At 45.1% G+C, this 15,197-nt stretch overlaps 1 protein-coding gene across 1 annotated transcript in view; it reads left to right on the top strand.

Moving 5' to 3' along the window:
- The window catches only part of NAAA (N-acylethanolamine acid amidase), a 28,717-nt gene extending 13,641 nt beyond the window's left edge, over window positions 1-15,076 (top strand). The window contains exons 5-11 of the mRNA XM_058193469.1: window positions 364-440; window positions 3,468-3,640; window positions 4,922-4,984; window positions 6,394-6,460; window positions 10,642-10,670; window positions 12,688-12,769; window positions 14,400-15,076. Coding sequence (XP_058049452.1) covers window positions 364-440; window positions 3,468-3,640; window positions 4,922-4,984; window positions 6,394-6,460; window positions 10,642-10,670; window positions 12,688-12,763 — 485 coding nt within the window. The 3' untranslated portion in view covers window positions 12,764-12,769; window positions 14,400-15,076. The remainder of the gene's footprint in view (window positions 1-363; window positions 441-3,467; window positions 3,641-4,921; window positions 4,985-6,393; window positions 6,461-10,641; window positions 10,671-12,687; window positions 12,770-14,399) is intronic.
- Window positions 15,077-15,197: the final 121 nt, after the last annotated feature.

Below are 15,197 nucleotides of genomic sequence, written 5' to 3' on the forward strand. Positions count from 1 at the left end.
CTGTTACAGAAGTCATATTTTCTGCAATCTAGATTAAAGCGGTTAACATTAAGTTTTAAATCTATTGGTTGCTCTTGTATTATTGCAATTAAAGCTAAAGTAGTCTTTATGTTTTTGTTTATATTTATGTTTATATAAATTTATATAAATTATAATTATAAATGATAATTTACAAATATATAAATTATAAATATATATAAATTAAATATAAATATAAATTGCTTAACATAGTGTAAGCCGCCCTGAGTCTTCGGAGAAGGGCGGGATATAAATGCAAATAAATAAAATAAATAAATAAAATAAATAAATAAATATATATTTATGTTTATATTTATATTTATATGTTTATATTCTGTTTTACAGATGTTGGCTACTGGTGGGAGAATGCCATGGCAGCTTTTTTGGCTCGATTCAGTCCAGCCAGCTGGCTTATCAGAACTGTGCGTAACCATTTTTTTTTTTAAAGAATTTTTTTTTTTTTGCAAGTAGTCCTTGTCTTACGACCGCAACGGAGCCCAACATTTCGGTGGCTAAGTGAGACATTTGTGAAGTGAAGTTTGCCTCACTGTACGGCCTTTCTTTCTTCTGTTGTTAAGGGAATCGCCACGCTTGTTAAATCAACGATACGGTTTTTTATGGGAACCCGGCTTCCACACTGAGTTTGCTTTGTCAGAAGGTCACCAAAAGGGGATCACGTGACCCTGGGACGCTGCAAACCGTCATAAATAGGAGTCAGTGGCCAAGCGGCTGAATTTTGATCACGTGACCAAGGGGAGGCTGCAGTGACTGTAAACGTGAAAAACGGTCGTAACTCACTTTTTTCAGTGCCCTGTTGTAACTCTGAACGGTCGCTAAGTGAACTGTTGTAAGTCGAGGGCTACCTGTATGCCTGCTGTGACTTAAGCCATGTTTTTTGGGAGGTATATATAGTTATAGAAAAATATCATCATCATCATCAGTTTAGACATTGTCTGTCCGTTGCAGGATGAAGGCCCCTTCCGCATGTTTCCAACCAATACAGTCCTGAGCTTCCTTGCTTTCCTTCTTTCCTTGTTTCCTTCCTTCCTTCTTTCTCTCTCTTCCTTCTTTCCACTTTCTTTCTTCCTTTCTTCCTTCCTTCCTTCTTTGTTTCTTTCTTTCTCTTGCTTCCTTCCTTCTTTCCTTCCTTCCTTCCTTTTTTCTTTCTTTCCTTCTTTCTCTTTCTTTCCTTCCTTCCTTGTCTTCCTTTCTCTTTCTTTCTTTCTTTCTTTCCTTCCTTCCTTCCTTTCCTTTCTTCTTTGTTTGTTTCTTTCTCTCTCTTTCTTTCCCTTCCTTCCTTCCTCTTCCTTCGCTCCTTCCTTCCTTCCTTTTCCTTCCTTCTTCCTTTCTTTCTTTCCTTCCTTCTTTCTTTCTCTTTCCTTCCTTCCTTCCTTCCTTCTTTCCTTCCTTCCTTCCTTCCTTCTTCCTTCCTTCCTTCTTTTCTTTCCTTCCTTCCTTTTTCTTTCTTTCTTTCCTTCTTTCTCTTTCTTTCCTTCCTTCCTTGTCTTCCTTCCTTCCTTCCTTCCTTCCTTCCTTCTTTCTTTCTTTCTCTCTCTCTCTCTCTTCCTTCCTTCCTTCCTCTTCCTTCTCCTTCCTTCCTTCCTTTCCTTCCTTCTTCCTTCTTTCTTTCCTTCCTTCTTTCTTTCTCTTTCCTTCCTTCCTTCCTTCCTTCTTTCCTTCCTTCCTTCTCTTCCTTCCTTCCTTCTTTCTTTCCTTCCTTCCTTTTTTCTTTCTTTCTTTCCTTCTTTCTCTTTCTTTCCTTCCTTCCTTGTCTTCCTTCCTTCCTTCCTTCCTTCCTTCCTTTCTTTCTTTCTTTCTTTCTCTCTCTCTCTCTCTTTCCCTTCCTTCCTTCCTCTTCCTTCCCTCCCTCCCTCCCTCCCTCCTTCCTTTCTCTCTTTCTTTCTTATTTCTCTTTCTTTCCTTCCTTCCTTCCTTCTTTCTCTCCGTCTCTTTCTTTCTTTCTTTTTCTTTTCTTTTGGTTAAAGAAAAATAGTATACTTCATCAAATTGCTGTTTTTTCCCCATTATAATTATTGTTCTATATTAACATATATTATATGTTAATATATATATTAACATATATTATCGTATCTTAATACCATATACTGTAGAAGAGAGATTCAACGGGCCTCTGTGGCTCAGACTGGTAAGACAGTCTGTTATTAACAGCAGCTGCTTGCAATTACTGCAGGTTCAAGCCCCACCAGGCCCAAGGTTGACTCAGCCTTCCATCCTTTATAAGGTAGGTAAAATGAGGACCCAGATTGTTGGGGGCAATAAGTTGACTTTGTATATAATATACAAATGGATGAAGACTATTGCTTAACATAGTGTAAGCCGCCCTGAGTCTTCGGAGAAGGGCGGATATAAATGCAAATTTTAAAAAAAGGACATAGAATCACATAGCCATAGGGTGGGAATTCAAGACTGTGATGTTCAGGTGGACTGGATAGCTGTCAAAGAGGACCCCAAATTTTCCAACTACAAGAGAAAGAGCTAAGCAGTTGAATGACATTTCAACTGGGTTTGAGATTAGAAACCTGTTCCGCTATACCAGCGGTCTGCAAACTTGGCTCTTTTAAGACTTGTGGACTTCAACTCCCAGAGATCCTCAGCCAGCTGGCTGAGGATCTCTGGGAGTTGAAGTCCACAAGTCTTAAAAGAGCCAAGTTTGCAGACCCCTGTATTAGATATATATTTTGATATATTTAGATATATAAAATATTAAATTTAAGATTCCTGCTGAGTCGGCATGGGCTTAAAAATAACATTTATCTGTAAGTGAAACCTGAAAACTTATTTGGTTTTAAGTTTCGTGAAATGTTGTGCTGTAGACAAAGCATTCCAAGTGAGTGGCTTAAGCCAGGGGTCTCCAAAAGCTTTGCTGGCTGAGGGACTCTGGGAGTTGAAGTCCACAAGTCTTAAAGGGACCAAGGTTGGAGACCCCTGGCTTAAGTAGATTTCTGTCAAAAATGCCAAATCTACATTTTATAAAAATACATTCTTGTCTTTCAAAAGTCACTGTGCAGCTTGCTATGTATGTAGTCCTCAGCTTATGACTACAATTGAGCCCAACATTTCTGTTGTTAAGTGAGACATTTGTTAAGTGAGCTTTGCCCCATTATACGACCTTTCTTGCCACGGTTATTAAGTGAGTCACTGGAGTTCTTAAGTTAGGAACACAGTTGTTAAATGAACCTGGTCGCGGCTGAAAACAGAGCTCGGGAGCGCCACGCAAGGCCCTCCCGAGCTCCATTTTTGCTGGCGGAGGCACTGCGGGCTGGTCTATCGCTATTTCTAGGGAGACCCCGCGGGCCAGAACTAAGCACCCGCTTGCCGGATTCCCCCCCCCCCCGGGTCTTGAGTTTGACACCCCTGTTCTACACTCTGGCTAACAGAATTTTATCCAAACTTGGGAATAATTCATGAAATCTTTTGGTTTTTTTTAGGTTCTAAGTGAAGCAGATGATTTTCAAACGGCTTTCTATATGCTCGCCAAGATACCCATTATAGCTGATGTTTATTATATCCTTGGAGGCACAACAGCCAGGCAAGGGGCAGTAATCACAAGGAAAAGAACAGGCCCGATAGATGTTTGGCCTTTGGATCCTTTAAACGGGGCGTAAGTTGCATAGAATCCAAATTTTATAAAGCAAATGACAAGCGATTTACCAATCGGTAAGGATGACGGGAGCATAAAATTGTTGTTGTAAGCTGCCTAAGTTATCCCACGGCAAGATAAGCGGCAAATAAGTTTAACAAATATGTAAGTGGGGGGTATGGCTATAAGGCATGTAGCGGCTAAGACGCTGAGCTTGTCAATCGAAAGGTCGGCAGTTTAGCGGTTCAAATCCCTAGTGCCGCGTAACGGAGTGAGCTCGCCTTACTTGTCCCAGCTTCTGCCAACCTAGCAGTTTGAAAGGACGTAAAAAATGCAAGTAGAAAAATAGGGACCACCTTTGGTGGGAAGGTAACAGCATTCCTTTGGTGTTGAGTCATTCCGGCCACATGACCACGGAGACGTCTTTGGACAGCGCTGGCTCTTCGGCTTTGAAATGGGGATAAGCACCGCCCCCTAGAGTCGAGAATGACTAGCACATATGTGTGAGGGGAGCCTTAACTTTTACCTTATGATGGCTCAGTGGTTAAAGATGCTGAGCTTGTCAGTTGGAAAACTGACAGTTTGGGTTCGAAACCCAAGCACCAAGTAGTAGGGTGAGCTCCCGTTACTTGCCTCAGCTCCTGCCTACCTAGCAGTCTGAAAGCATGCAAATGTGAGTAGATAAATAGGTACCACTTCGGTGGGAAGATACTAGAGTTCACTGTGCCTTGACAAATAATCATTCTGGCTGCATGACCAATTTGGATAATTATAGGTCTCTCGGCTAAGAAACGGTGATGAACCCCACCCCTTAGAGTCAGACATGAAACCTTTAAGCTTACATTTAAATGCTCCTTTATGGCTTTTAACTGAGGTTTGTAGCAAAATAACACAAACTGGTTTAGTGTGCTACCTAATGATACAAATCAAAAACTGAATAGCGAGAAAGTGGGAGATGGTGAATTCTAGCCTCTCCTTAGGTGTTAAAGCCCCCTGGATGACTTTGGGCCAATCACCAGGAGACAGTGAGTTCTAGTCCCACCTTCGATGTGAAAGCCGGCTGGGTGACTTTGGGCCAATCACCATGATACCATGAAGTCTAGCCCCGCCCTAGCCACGAAACGCCTGTCACTCTCTCTCAGCCCAACCCACCTCACAGGGCTGTTGTTCTGGGGGGAAACTGAAGGGAAGTGTGTTAGATATGATCTCCACCTTGAGTTATTTGTAAAAATAATAAAGGTGGAACACAAACAAATAAATGTTCTAACACGGCAGCTTTTAAGTATATTTTCTGTTTGGAAGGTGGTACCGAGTGGAGACCAACTATGACCACTGGACCAACCCACCGCCTTATGATGATCGAAGGTATGTTTTTCTGGAAAGGTGCCCATATCAAGGTAAAGAGGGATGTGGCGGCTCAGTGACTAAGATGCTGAGCTTGTCTATCAGAAGATCGGCAGTTCAGAGGTTCAAATCCTCTAGTGCCACGTAACAGGGTGAGCTCCTGTTACTTGTCCCAGCTTTTGCCAGCTTAGCAGTTCGAAAGCAGGTAAAAAGTGCAAGTAGAAAAATAGGGACCGCCTTTGGTGGGAAGGTAACAGCGTTCCGTGCGCCTTTGGCGTTGAGTCATGCCGGCCACATGACCACGGAGACGTCTTCAGACAGCGCTAGTTCTTCGGCTTTGAAACGGAGATGAGCACCGCCCCCTAGAGTCAGGAACGACTAGCACATATATGAAAGGGGAACCTTTACCGTTACCTTTACCCATATCAAGGTGAGGGGTTTTTTTGTACAAATAAAAATAGTATTACAATATAACCTGCTTATGCCTGATATCTCTTGTGTTGGGGTAAATTATAATGGCTAAAATCTCAAAAAAGGTTTGGGATCGAACAGGGATCTTGTTCCCAGGGGTGGGCTTCAAAAATTTTAGCAAGGAGTTTTCTTCCTGGTTGCTGGGTGGGCGTGGCCACGATGGGCGTGGCCTAGTCATCCTCCTGCACCATGGCGGGGTGATGGTGTGGTGTTTGCCCTTCCCAGGTCCCGAAGGCTTTCCTTGAGCCTCTGGGAGGGCAAAAACGGCCTCCCCAGGCTCCGGAAGCCCTCTGAAGGCTGGAAATGGGCCCATTTCTGCCCTTCCCGAACTTTCAGTAGGCCCGGTTTTTGCCCTCCCCGAGCCTCCGTACACGCGCCCTGCACTTACCTGCATCCAAAACGGGCCGCGTGGGGATTCCTGGGAGGGTCAGGGTGGGGTGGGCGGGGTCAGCCAGGAGTGGAATTTGGGGGTTCTCCGAACTGCACAGAATTTTAGCTAGAGGTTCTCCCGAACCCCCAGCAGCCCACCCCTGATCAGGTTTAATCATGCAGAGCACAGCTACGGTTATATTGATTCCATATAAAGAAACCTTGATATCTTTCCCAGTATGGATTTCGCTTTGGTTCTGGGTAAACCATAAAAGCATTCAGTGGCAAATCATTTTTATAATGTAGAATTTCTATTTCCTAAAAGGCAAAACACAAGCCAAAATATAGAGTTTCTAACAGAAGAAAGTGGGGGTGGGGAATCTTAAGGGGGAAGTATTTTTGGAAGTCCATGCAGGAAGTGCAGAATTGTACTTTCTATAACTGGAAAAACGGATCGGGGTGGAAGGGAAAACATCTGGACCTCTTCCTACGGTATGAAATAATCCAGCTGTGTAAAATCTGGGCGTCCACAGACTTGTGAAATCGGTTATATAATCGGTCACACTAATATTTTATTTTTTATTCTGCAGAACTCCGGCTATTAGAGCACTAAATGTGACAGGACAGGAACATATCAATCTTAATTCCCTCTTTAAGGCAAGTTTAGATCATGCTCCTTTTTTCTGTTGTCAGTGGAGGGAGGTGGATTTGCTTAACGGCCGTGTGATTCACTTAACAACTTCAGTGATTTTGCTTAATAACCGTGAAGAAAAAAAAATCAATTTTCGTTTTTATTTTAGAATTATAAACCCCACCCGCACGTGCAAGTTTGCATATCAGGCTTCCAAATGTTTACGTATAAAAGGACATCGTAGGATAAGATAGTTTTGAAAAACTTAATTATTGCTCTTAGTCATGGTACACCTTTAATTTACAATGTCAGGAAATACCACTGCAATGCAAGACAGCATTATTATCCCAAAGCATCTTTTCTTGGTTGGAAGTTTCACACTTATTGCTGTTAACTAGAGCAGGGGTCTCCAACCTTGGTCCCTTTAAGACTTGTGGACTTCAACTCCCAGCTGGCTGAGGAACTCTGGGAGTTGAAGTCCACAAGTCTTAAAGGGACCAAGGTTGGAGACCCCTGAACTAGAGGAATGAATGAATGAGTGAGCTGGACGGGACTTTGGAGGTCTTCTAGTCCAGCCCCCTACTCAAGCAGGAGAACCTAGACCCGTGTTGGGAAACACAGGTGGAACACAGAGCCATATTGGTGGGCACGTGAGCTCAGCTCTGGCGCGCATCTGTGCGCCGGCCAGCTGATTTTCAGGCCTTTCGAGCCCACTGGAAGTAGGGGAACAGGCTGTTTCTGGCTTCCGGAAGGCCTGGGATGGATGGGGAAGGCCCATTTTTCGCTCTCCCCAGGCTCCTAGAAAGGCTCTGGAGCCTGGGAAGGATGAAGAATGGGTCCACCGTGCCATTGCATGCCAAAAGTGGGGGGGGGGTCAGGCGTGCATGTGTGGGGGCACATAGAATTATCACGCACACGCATGACCCCCCGCAGTCCCCCCCCCACTTGTGGCACGTGATGGCAAAAAGGATCACTGACTTATACTATTTCAGATAAGTGACTGTCTAGTCCAGGGGTGCCAAACTCGATTTCATTGTGGGCTGCATCAAGTTTGTGTTTGACCTTGGGGGGGGGGAATGGGTGTGGCCAGGGTGGGTGTGGCCAGCTCGACGCCACTCATGTTGCGGGTGCCTGTGGCGACCCGAGGGCTCTGCCAGCGAAAATGGGCTTCTGAGCTCTGTTTTGGGCTGCGACGGCCTCCTGCAACCTTCAGCCAGTGAAAACGGAGTCGGGAGTGCTGCATGCAGCCCTCCCGAGCTTCGTTTTTGCTGGCAGAGACACCACAGGCCAGTCCTTCACTGTTTCCAGGGGACCCCGCGGGCCAAATCTAAGCACCCCACGGGCCAGTTCCGGCCCTCGGGCCTTAAGTTGGACTGTTACTGTTATCTCTGGCCTAGTCTCTTAAAAACATCCAATGATGGAGCAGGCATGATTTCTGGAGGCAAGCTGTTCTGCTGGTTAACTGTTAAGAAGTTTCTCCTTAATTCCGGGTTGGTTCCCTCCTTGATTAGTTTCCATCCATTGTTTCTTGTCTTGCCTTCTGGGACTTTGGAACATAAATTGACCCCCTCTTCTTTGTGGCAGCCCCTCAAATACTGGAATACTGCTATCATGTCACCCCAATTCTTCTTTTCTTTAGACTAGCCAAACCCAAGACCTGCAGCGGTTCTTCATATGGTTTAGTCTCCAGGCCCTTGATCATCTCCGTTGCTCTTCTCTGAATTATTTCCAAAGTTTCGACATCTTTTTTGTAGTATGGCGACCAAAACTGGTTGCAGTCTTAAAATGGACCGGGAGACTTTAAAGTGGCCGAGTTAGGGGTCAAACCACTTCTGGCCCAGTTGGATTGGCCTTTTTATTTTGAGATGAGTTCCCATTATTTCAATTTAGAACACTTTGGCCTTAGTGGGAGCTTGTGGGAGCTTCATCGCTGGAGGCTTTCAAGAAGAGATTGGACTGCCATTTGGCAGAAATGGTGTAGAGCCCAGGGTATCAAACCCAAGGCCAGCAGGCCAGATCCGGCCCACGGGGCGCTTAGATCTGGCCCGTGCAGCTGTCCTGCAAATAGTGAAGGACGGCCCACGGTGTCTCTGCCAGTGAAAAAGAAGCTCGCGAGGGCTGCGCGCGGCCCTCCCGAGCTCTGTTTTTGCTGGGAGAGGGTTGCAGGAAGCCATTCTAGCCAAAAACGGAGCTCGGAGCCCGTTTTCACTGGCAGAGCGCTGAATCCGCCAGAGGTGACGTCAAGATGGACATGCCCACACTGGCCACACCCACCCTGGCCCCCGAGGTCAAACACAACCCTGATGCGGCCCTCCATGAAACCGAGTTTGACACTCCTGGTGTAGGGTCTCCTGCTTGGGCAGGCGGTTGGACTAGATGACCTACAAGGCAGAGGTGAAATGCTCCTGGTTCAGACCGGATCGGCTGATCCGGTAGCAATGGTGGCGAGTGGTTCGGAGAACCGGTAGCAAAAATCCCTGCCCCACTCCCCATGCCCAGCTGAGCCACGCGATCGTCAGAGCCTTTCTTTTTTTTCTTTTTTTACTTTTAAAACCATTTTTTTAACAACCTCTTCGGTGGAAGAGGTTGTAAAAAAAATATGCTTTTAAAGGGTTAAAACAAGACTCTGACGATCCCGGCTGAGGTGCCTGATTATCAGAGGCTTTTTTTTTTTTTACTTTTAAAAGCATTTTTTAAAAGGTAAAACAGCTAAAGCCTATTAGGCAAAAAATGGGGGGTGTAGGCAAAAAATGGGGGATGGGGGGCTGAGAGAGAGAGAGAGAGGAAGGAAGAAGGAAGGAAGGAAGGAAGGGAAGGAGGAAGGAAGGAAGGAAGGAAGGAAGGAAGGAAGAAAGAAAGAAAGAAAGAAAGAAAGAAAGAAAGAAGGAAGGAAGGAAGGAAGGAAGGAAGGAAGGAAGGAAGGAAGGAAGGAAGGAAGGAAGGAGGGAGAGAGGGAGGGAGGGAGGGAGGGAGGAAAAAGGAGAGGAAGAAAGGACTACAAACCTGGCACTACACACAGTTTCAGAGGATAATCCAGGGCTGGAAGGGACCTGGAGGTCATCTAGTCCAACCCTGCTCCAGCAGGACATTGCTAGTGAGTTTCTGTCTTTTGATCCCCCAGTCACATAGCCACGCCCACCCAGTCACATGACCCCCACCCCCATCACCAAGCCACGCCCACCAAGCCACGCCCACAGAACCGGTAGGAAAGAAATTTAGGTTTCACCACTGCTACAAGGAGTCCCTTCCAACTGCATTAATCTGAAGGGCAAATCTGAAGATATTTTGCACATTTTGAGGCCTCAACCAAGGTAATTTCTGGTTTCTGTTCTGCGGATTGGACCTTCTTTTGCTGCATTTGCCAGGTTGGTTGGGGGCTTCTGGGAATTGACGTGCAACGCATTTGGAGAGCTTCAGTGGGGAGAAAGTTGCCCTAATACAGGTAGTCCTCGACTTACGACTACCACTGAACCCAAGATTTCGGTTGTTAATTGAAACAGTTGGTTAAGTGAATTTTGCCCCGTTTTGCGACCTTTCCTGCCAGAGGTGTCCAATTAATCCCCGCAGTTGTTAAATTAGAAACATGGTTGTTCAATGAATCACTGCAGTTGTTAAGTGAATCTGGCCCCTCTGTTGATTTTGCTTGTCAGAAGGTCGCAACCGTCATAAATGTGAGTCAGTTGCCAAGCATTCAACTATTGATCATGTGGCCACGAGGATGCTTCAGCGGTCATAAGCGTGGGAAAACAGTCATAAGTCGCTTTTTTTCAGGGCTGTTGTACTTTGAATGGTCACTAAGTGAACTGTTTGTAAATGGAGGACTGCCTGTATCCTGTGCAGCTGCACTGGTTAATCTTAGCTTATTATATTTGGACTCTGCCGGTATTCACTGTTCAAAAGTCTAAATTTATTTATTATTTATTTATTTATTTACATTTATATCCCGCCCTTCTCCGAAGACTCAGGGCGGCTTACAGTGTATAAGGCAATAGTCTCATTCTATTTGTATATTTACAAAGTCAACTTATTGCCCCCCCAACAATCTGGGTCCTCATTTTACCTACCTTATAAAGGGTGGAAGGCTGAGTCAACCTTGGGCCGGGCTTGAACCTGCAGTAATTGCAGGCTGCTGTGTTCTAATAACAGGCTTCTAACAGCCTGAGCTATTCACGGCCCTGACCATCTTGTATTTTATTTTTTTTTCCAGGTATTATCGACAAAACCTGTATTAAACAAGTAAGAGTTTGTTATTCTTTAAGTAAAATGCATTCGTTTTGTATTTTAGGGTAGTGGTCCCCAACCTTTTGGGCACCAGGGACCGCTTCCGTGGGGAGAGATTTTTTTCACAGGCTGGAGGGGGGAGGCGGGGTTTTGCATGCTGCTGTTCTGACCCAGCTCCCCAAACATGACGAACCCTCTGAAGTGAACTCAAAGATTCCTTTATTAGGAGCGCCGGCAACAAGTTTCTCTCTCACAGCAGGCTAACAAGTCTGTCCGGCAAGGAGATGAATAGTTGTCTGCCACATCTATTCACCTCCGCCCCTCCTGCCTTTTATCCCCCAGAGCTAGGATGGGGCTTTGCTAGCAACAGTGGCTCTTCCTTCCCAAGGATCAGCCCATAGATTTCCACTGCTCTCCTCTCCTCTGTCTTCTGCGCATCTTCTTCTTCTTCTTCTTCTTCTTCTTCTTCTTCTTCTTCTTCTTCTTCTTCTTCTTCTTCTTCTTCTTCTTCTTCTTCTTCTTCTTCTTCTTCTTCTTCTTCTTCTCCTCCTCCTCCTCCTCCTCCTCCTCCTCCTCCTCCTTCTCCTTCTCCTTCTCCTCCTCCTTCTTCTTCTCCTTCTCCTTCTCCTTCTGTCTGTCTGTCATTTGAGTCTGTCTGTCTGCAAATGAGTCTGTCATTTGCACCTCTATAACTGTCTGGTTCGGTTCTGCAACCCAACAAGACAGACACAGACTTCAGAGGATAATTAGAACTGCAGAAAAAATAATTGCTACCAACCTGCCTTCCATTGAGGACCTGTATACTGCACGAATCAAGAAGAGGGCCGTGAAAATATTTACAGACCCCTCGCATCCAGGACATAAACTGTTTCAACTCCTACCCTCAAAACGACGCTATAGAGCACTGCACACCAGAACAACTAGACACAAGAACAGTTTTTTCCCGAACGCCATCACTCTGCTAAACAAATAATTCCCTCAACACTGTCAGACTATTTACTGAATCTGCACTACTATTAATCTTCTCATAGTTCCCATCACCCATCTCTTTCCACTTATGACTGTATGACTGTAACTCTGTTGCTGGCAATCCTTATGATTTATATTGATATATTGACCATCAATTGTGTTGTAAATGTTGTACCTTGATGAACGTATCTTTTCTTTTATGTACACTGAGAGCATATGCACCAAGACAAATTCCTTGTGTGTCCAATCACACTTGGCCAATAAAAAATTCTATTCTATTCTATTCTATTCTATTCTATTCTATTCTATTCTATTCTATTCTCCTTCTCCTTCTCTTTCTCTTTCTTCTCCTTCTCCTCCTCCTTTTCCCGCTAGCATATTCCCACAGGTGCAGGATCCACTTTTCAGATCATTGAACGCCACTTGGCACGATCAGCTGCGTCTCCAGGATACAAGTCCATGGTTTGCATATCTTTATTGATGGTATCTTGCCACCTCTGTTATGGGCACCCGCGAGATCACCGGCCATTGACTTCTAGTTAGTAGGCAGTCTTGGCCATGTGGAAGGTGCTGCTTTCTGGACATGTCCATACCAGCGGAGCCGGACATCTCTCATCTTTTCTATAAATTGTTGTCGAATGGTGTCATTTGTGATGCGGTCAAGAAGGGAGATGCCTGAGATCCAACAGAGCATTCGCATCTCCATGGCATGGAGATTGCTTTTGATCCCTGTTGTTGCTGCCCAGCATTCAAATGCCATACAGTGCAACAGAGTGGATGGTTGTCTTATAAATCTTAGATTTAAGACGGGTTGGCATTCGTCTTGTCACATAACACACAACACACCGGTGAGTTCACACATCATGCAAAGGCTGAATTTGGTAGCTTTGTGATTTATGGCATCAGGTTTGTTGCCCAAATAATTGTCAGGCAAACACAAGACAGTGTGAGCGATGAATCTGATTTTTATTCTCTTCCAGTTGGGTTGGACTGAAAATGTGATCTGCTCCTGGATTTCATTGTTGGTGTTTGTGTTTTTTTCTGTGTGGTTTTCTTTTGTCAGGCTGACTATTTATACCACTTTGATGAGTAACGCGGATCCAGACAAGTATCAGACTTTTATCAGGACCCAGGAGTGAAAATGTGTAAGTCCTGAGCATTGTGATGCTGATGGCCATTTGTTGACCCTTTGAAGTTTCATTCCAATTCTACTCTTCATGTCATGTTGTATCATTTAGGGTTAAATTTGTACCCTAGGACTATCATTAAGTGTTGTAAGTGTTGTACCTTGACGAAGGTATCTTTTCTTTTATGTACACCGAGAGCATATGCACCAAGACAAATTGCTTGTGTGTCCAATCACACTTGGCCAATAAAATTCTACTCATATTCATTCATAAACTATCCATTCTAAAAATAGTAAGGCCTTCATCCTTGTTTCTTTGATTCCCTAAAAAAGATAGTGAAAGAAAAGAGACCCATTGGCAGACAGGGGTGTCAAACTCAAGACCCAGGCGCCAGATCCGGCCCGCAGGGTGCTTAGATCTGACTTGTGAGGCCTCTGTCAGTGAAAAGGAGCTCCTGTCAGTTTTGGAAGGCAATTTTCTTTTTGCTTCTTAACTGCCACATATTTTAGCTGGGGAAGTTGGGAGGGGGTTGTTGTTGGAGCCGTAGAAAGTTAGTCATAACAACACTCCGTATTCAAGGACTTTTGCCTGCGTCTGATGTAGACTGCTTGAAGATTGTATCCAATTGAGTGTGAAGAGTTGATTGGACAATGTGACGAACTTGTGGGTGTGGGGCAGGGCTGTGAACTGTCAACTGGGTGTGGAAAACCTGGAAGCTTTCAGTTTTCTCTGGCAGAGCACTCGGGCCATCACAGGCGCCCCCCGACACGAGTGACATTGAGCTGGCCACGCCCCACCCCCGAAGCCAAACACAACCCCAATGCTGCCCTCAATGAAATCGAGATTGACACCCCCAGTGTAGGAGAAGAGCAGGCAGAACTAGGGGTGGAGTTAAGTGAGTCATCAGAATAGAAATATTATGTTGCCACAAATAGTCTAAGTGTAGCCTATCTTGAATTCCGTCAACCTTTATCTGGTGTAACAGGGCTGAAATCCAGCAGGTTCTAAAAGGTTCTGCAGAACCGGTGGCAGAAATTTGGAGGAGTTTGGAGAACCGGCAAATACCACCTCTGGCTGGTCCCAGAGTGGGGGTGGGAATGGAGATTTTGTAATATCCTCCCCCTGGAGTGGGGTGGGAATGGAGATTTTGCAATATCCTCCCACCCAAAGTGGGGTGGGAATGGAGATTTTTGCAATATCCTTCCCCTGGAGTGGGATGGGAATGGAGATTTTACAGTATCCTTCCTCTACCACGCCCACCAAGTCACGCCACGCCCACCAAGCCACGCCCACAGAACCAGTAGTAAAAAAATTTGGAGTTCACCACTGGAGATATCCCAATGGCCTTTTCCAGATTTGATGACAGAAGGCTCTCTTTTAATGTACAGAATAAAACTACATTTTGAATTCAATAAACTGTATGTAAGCCACTTAGAGAGCTTTTTTTAAAATCACGGTGGGTAGCCTGAGATCAGATAGATGAATAAAAATTAGAGATAGAAGGAGCACACTGCCAGTAATTGACATAGCTGATTTTTTTTTTTGCGATTAACCTTAAAATATTTTTTAAAATATTCATTTTTTTCTCCCTCTCTTTTCCTTTCTTCTCTCTCTCTCTCTCTCTCTCTCTCTTTCTCTCTCGAACCAGAAAATGAAGGAATGAAAATCTTCCAAAACGCAAAGGCAGCAGCTGTGTTTATGAACCGCACATGCAGAATAACATAACTGATGTATGCAGTATTCTCTTCGGACGTCCCATTTTTAAAAGAAGAAAAAGGAAATCACTGCCTTCCAGTCCTTAGTGTGTGGGAAATGGATATTGAAATAAGGGACATGGGATAAGAGCAGTGGTGGGATTCAAATAATTTAACAACTGGTTCTCTGCCCTGGGTGGGTGTGGCCATGGTGGGCGTGGCCGGGGGATGTGACAGGCAGCACTTGGCTTCCTGCAGCCCCTTGGGAGCAAAAAATGAGTCATGGGGGTGGGGGGTTTGCCGGCCCCCTGCACCCCGTTTTGGGCCTAGTAGGCCTCCTTGCAGCCTTCTGGGAGCAAATATGGGCTGCGGTGAGGGAAGAAGCGGGAAGGGGAGGGGAGGGGCCACCCAGCAATTTAACAACCGGTTCTGCCGAACTGGTGTGAACCAGTTGAATCCCACCACTGGATAAGAGAACAACGTCCCAGTCTTAGGAGACAATATCTCTATCCCTGCTTTTATTGATCAAAACATCACGTCCTGTGGGCTATTTTATCCATTATTAGAAAAATCAGGTTTCTCTGTAGCTGTATGACATTACTGTACCATGATTACATTTTTATTTGACGTCTCTAAGCAAGGGTGGTATTCACTTACTTTCCCTACCGTTTCGCAAATGTGAGCGCATGTTCACATGTCCACGCATGCGCCCAGCCTTCCAAATGTCCACGCATGCGCTCAGCCTTCCACCC

The sequence above is a fragment of the Ahaetulla prasina genome, chromosome 8 (genome assembly GCF_028640845.1).
Source record: "Ahaetulla prasina isolate Xishuangbanna chromosome 8, ASM2864084v1, whole genome shotgun sequence".
NCBI lineage: Eukaryota > Metazoa > Chordata > Lepidosauria > Squamata > Colubridae > Ahaetulla > Ahaetulla prasina.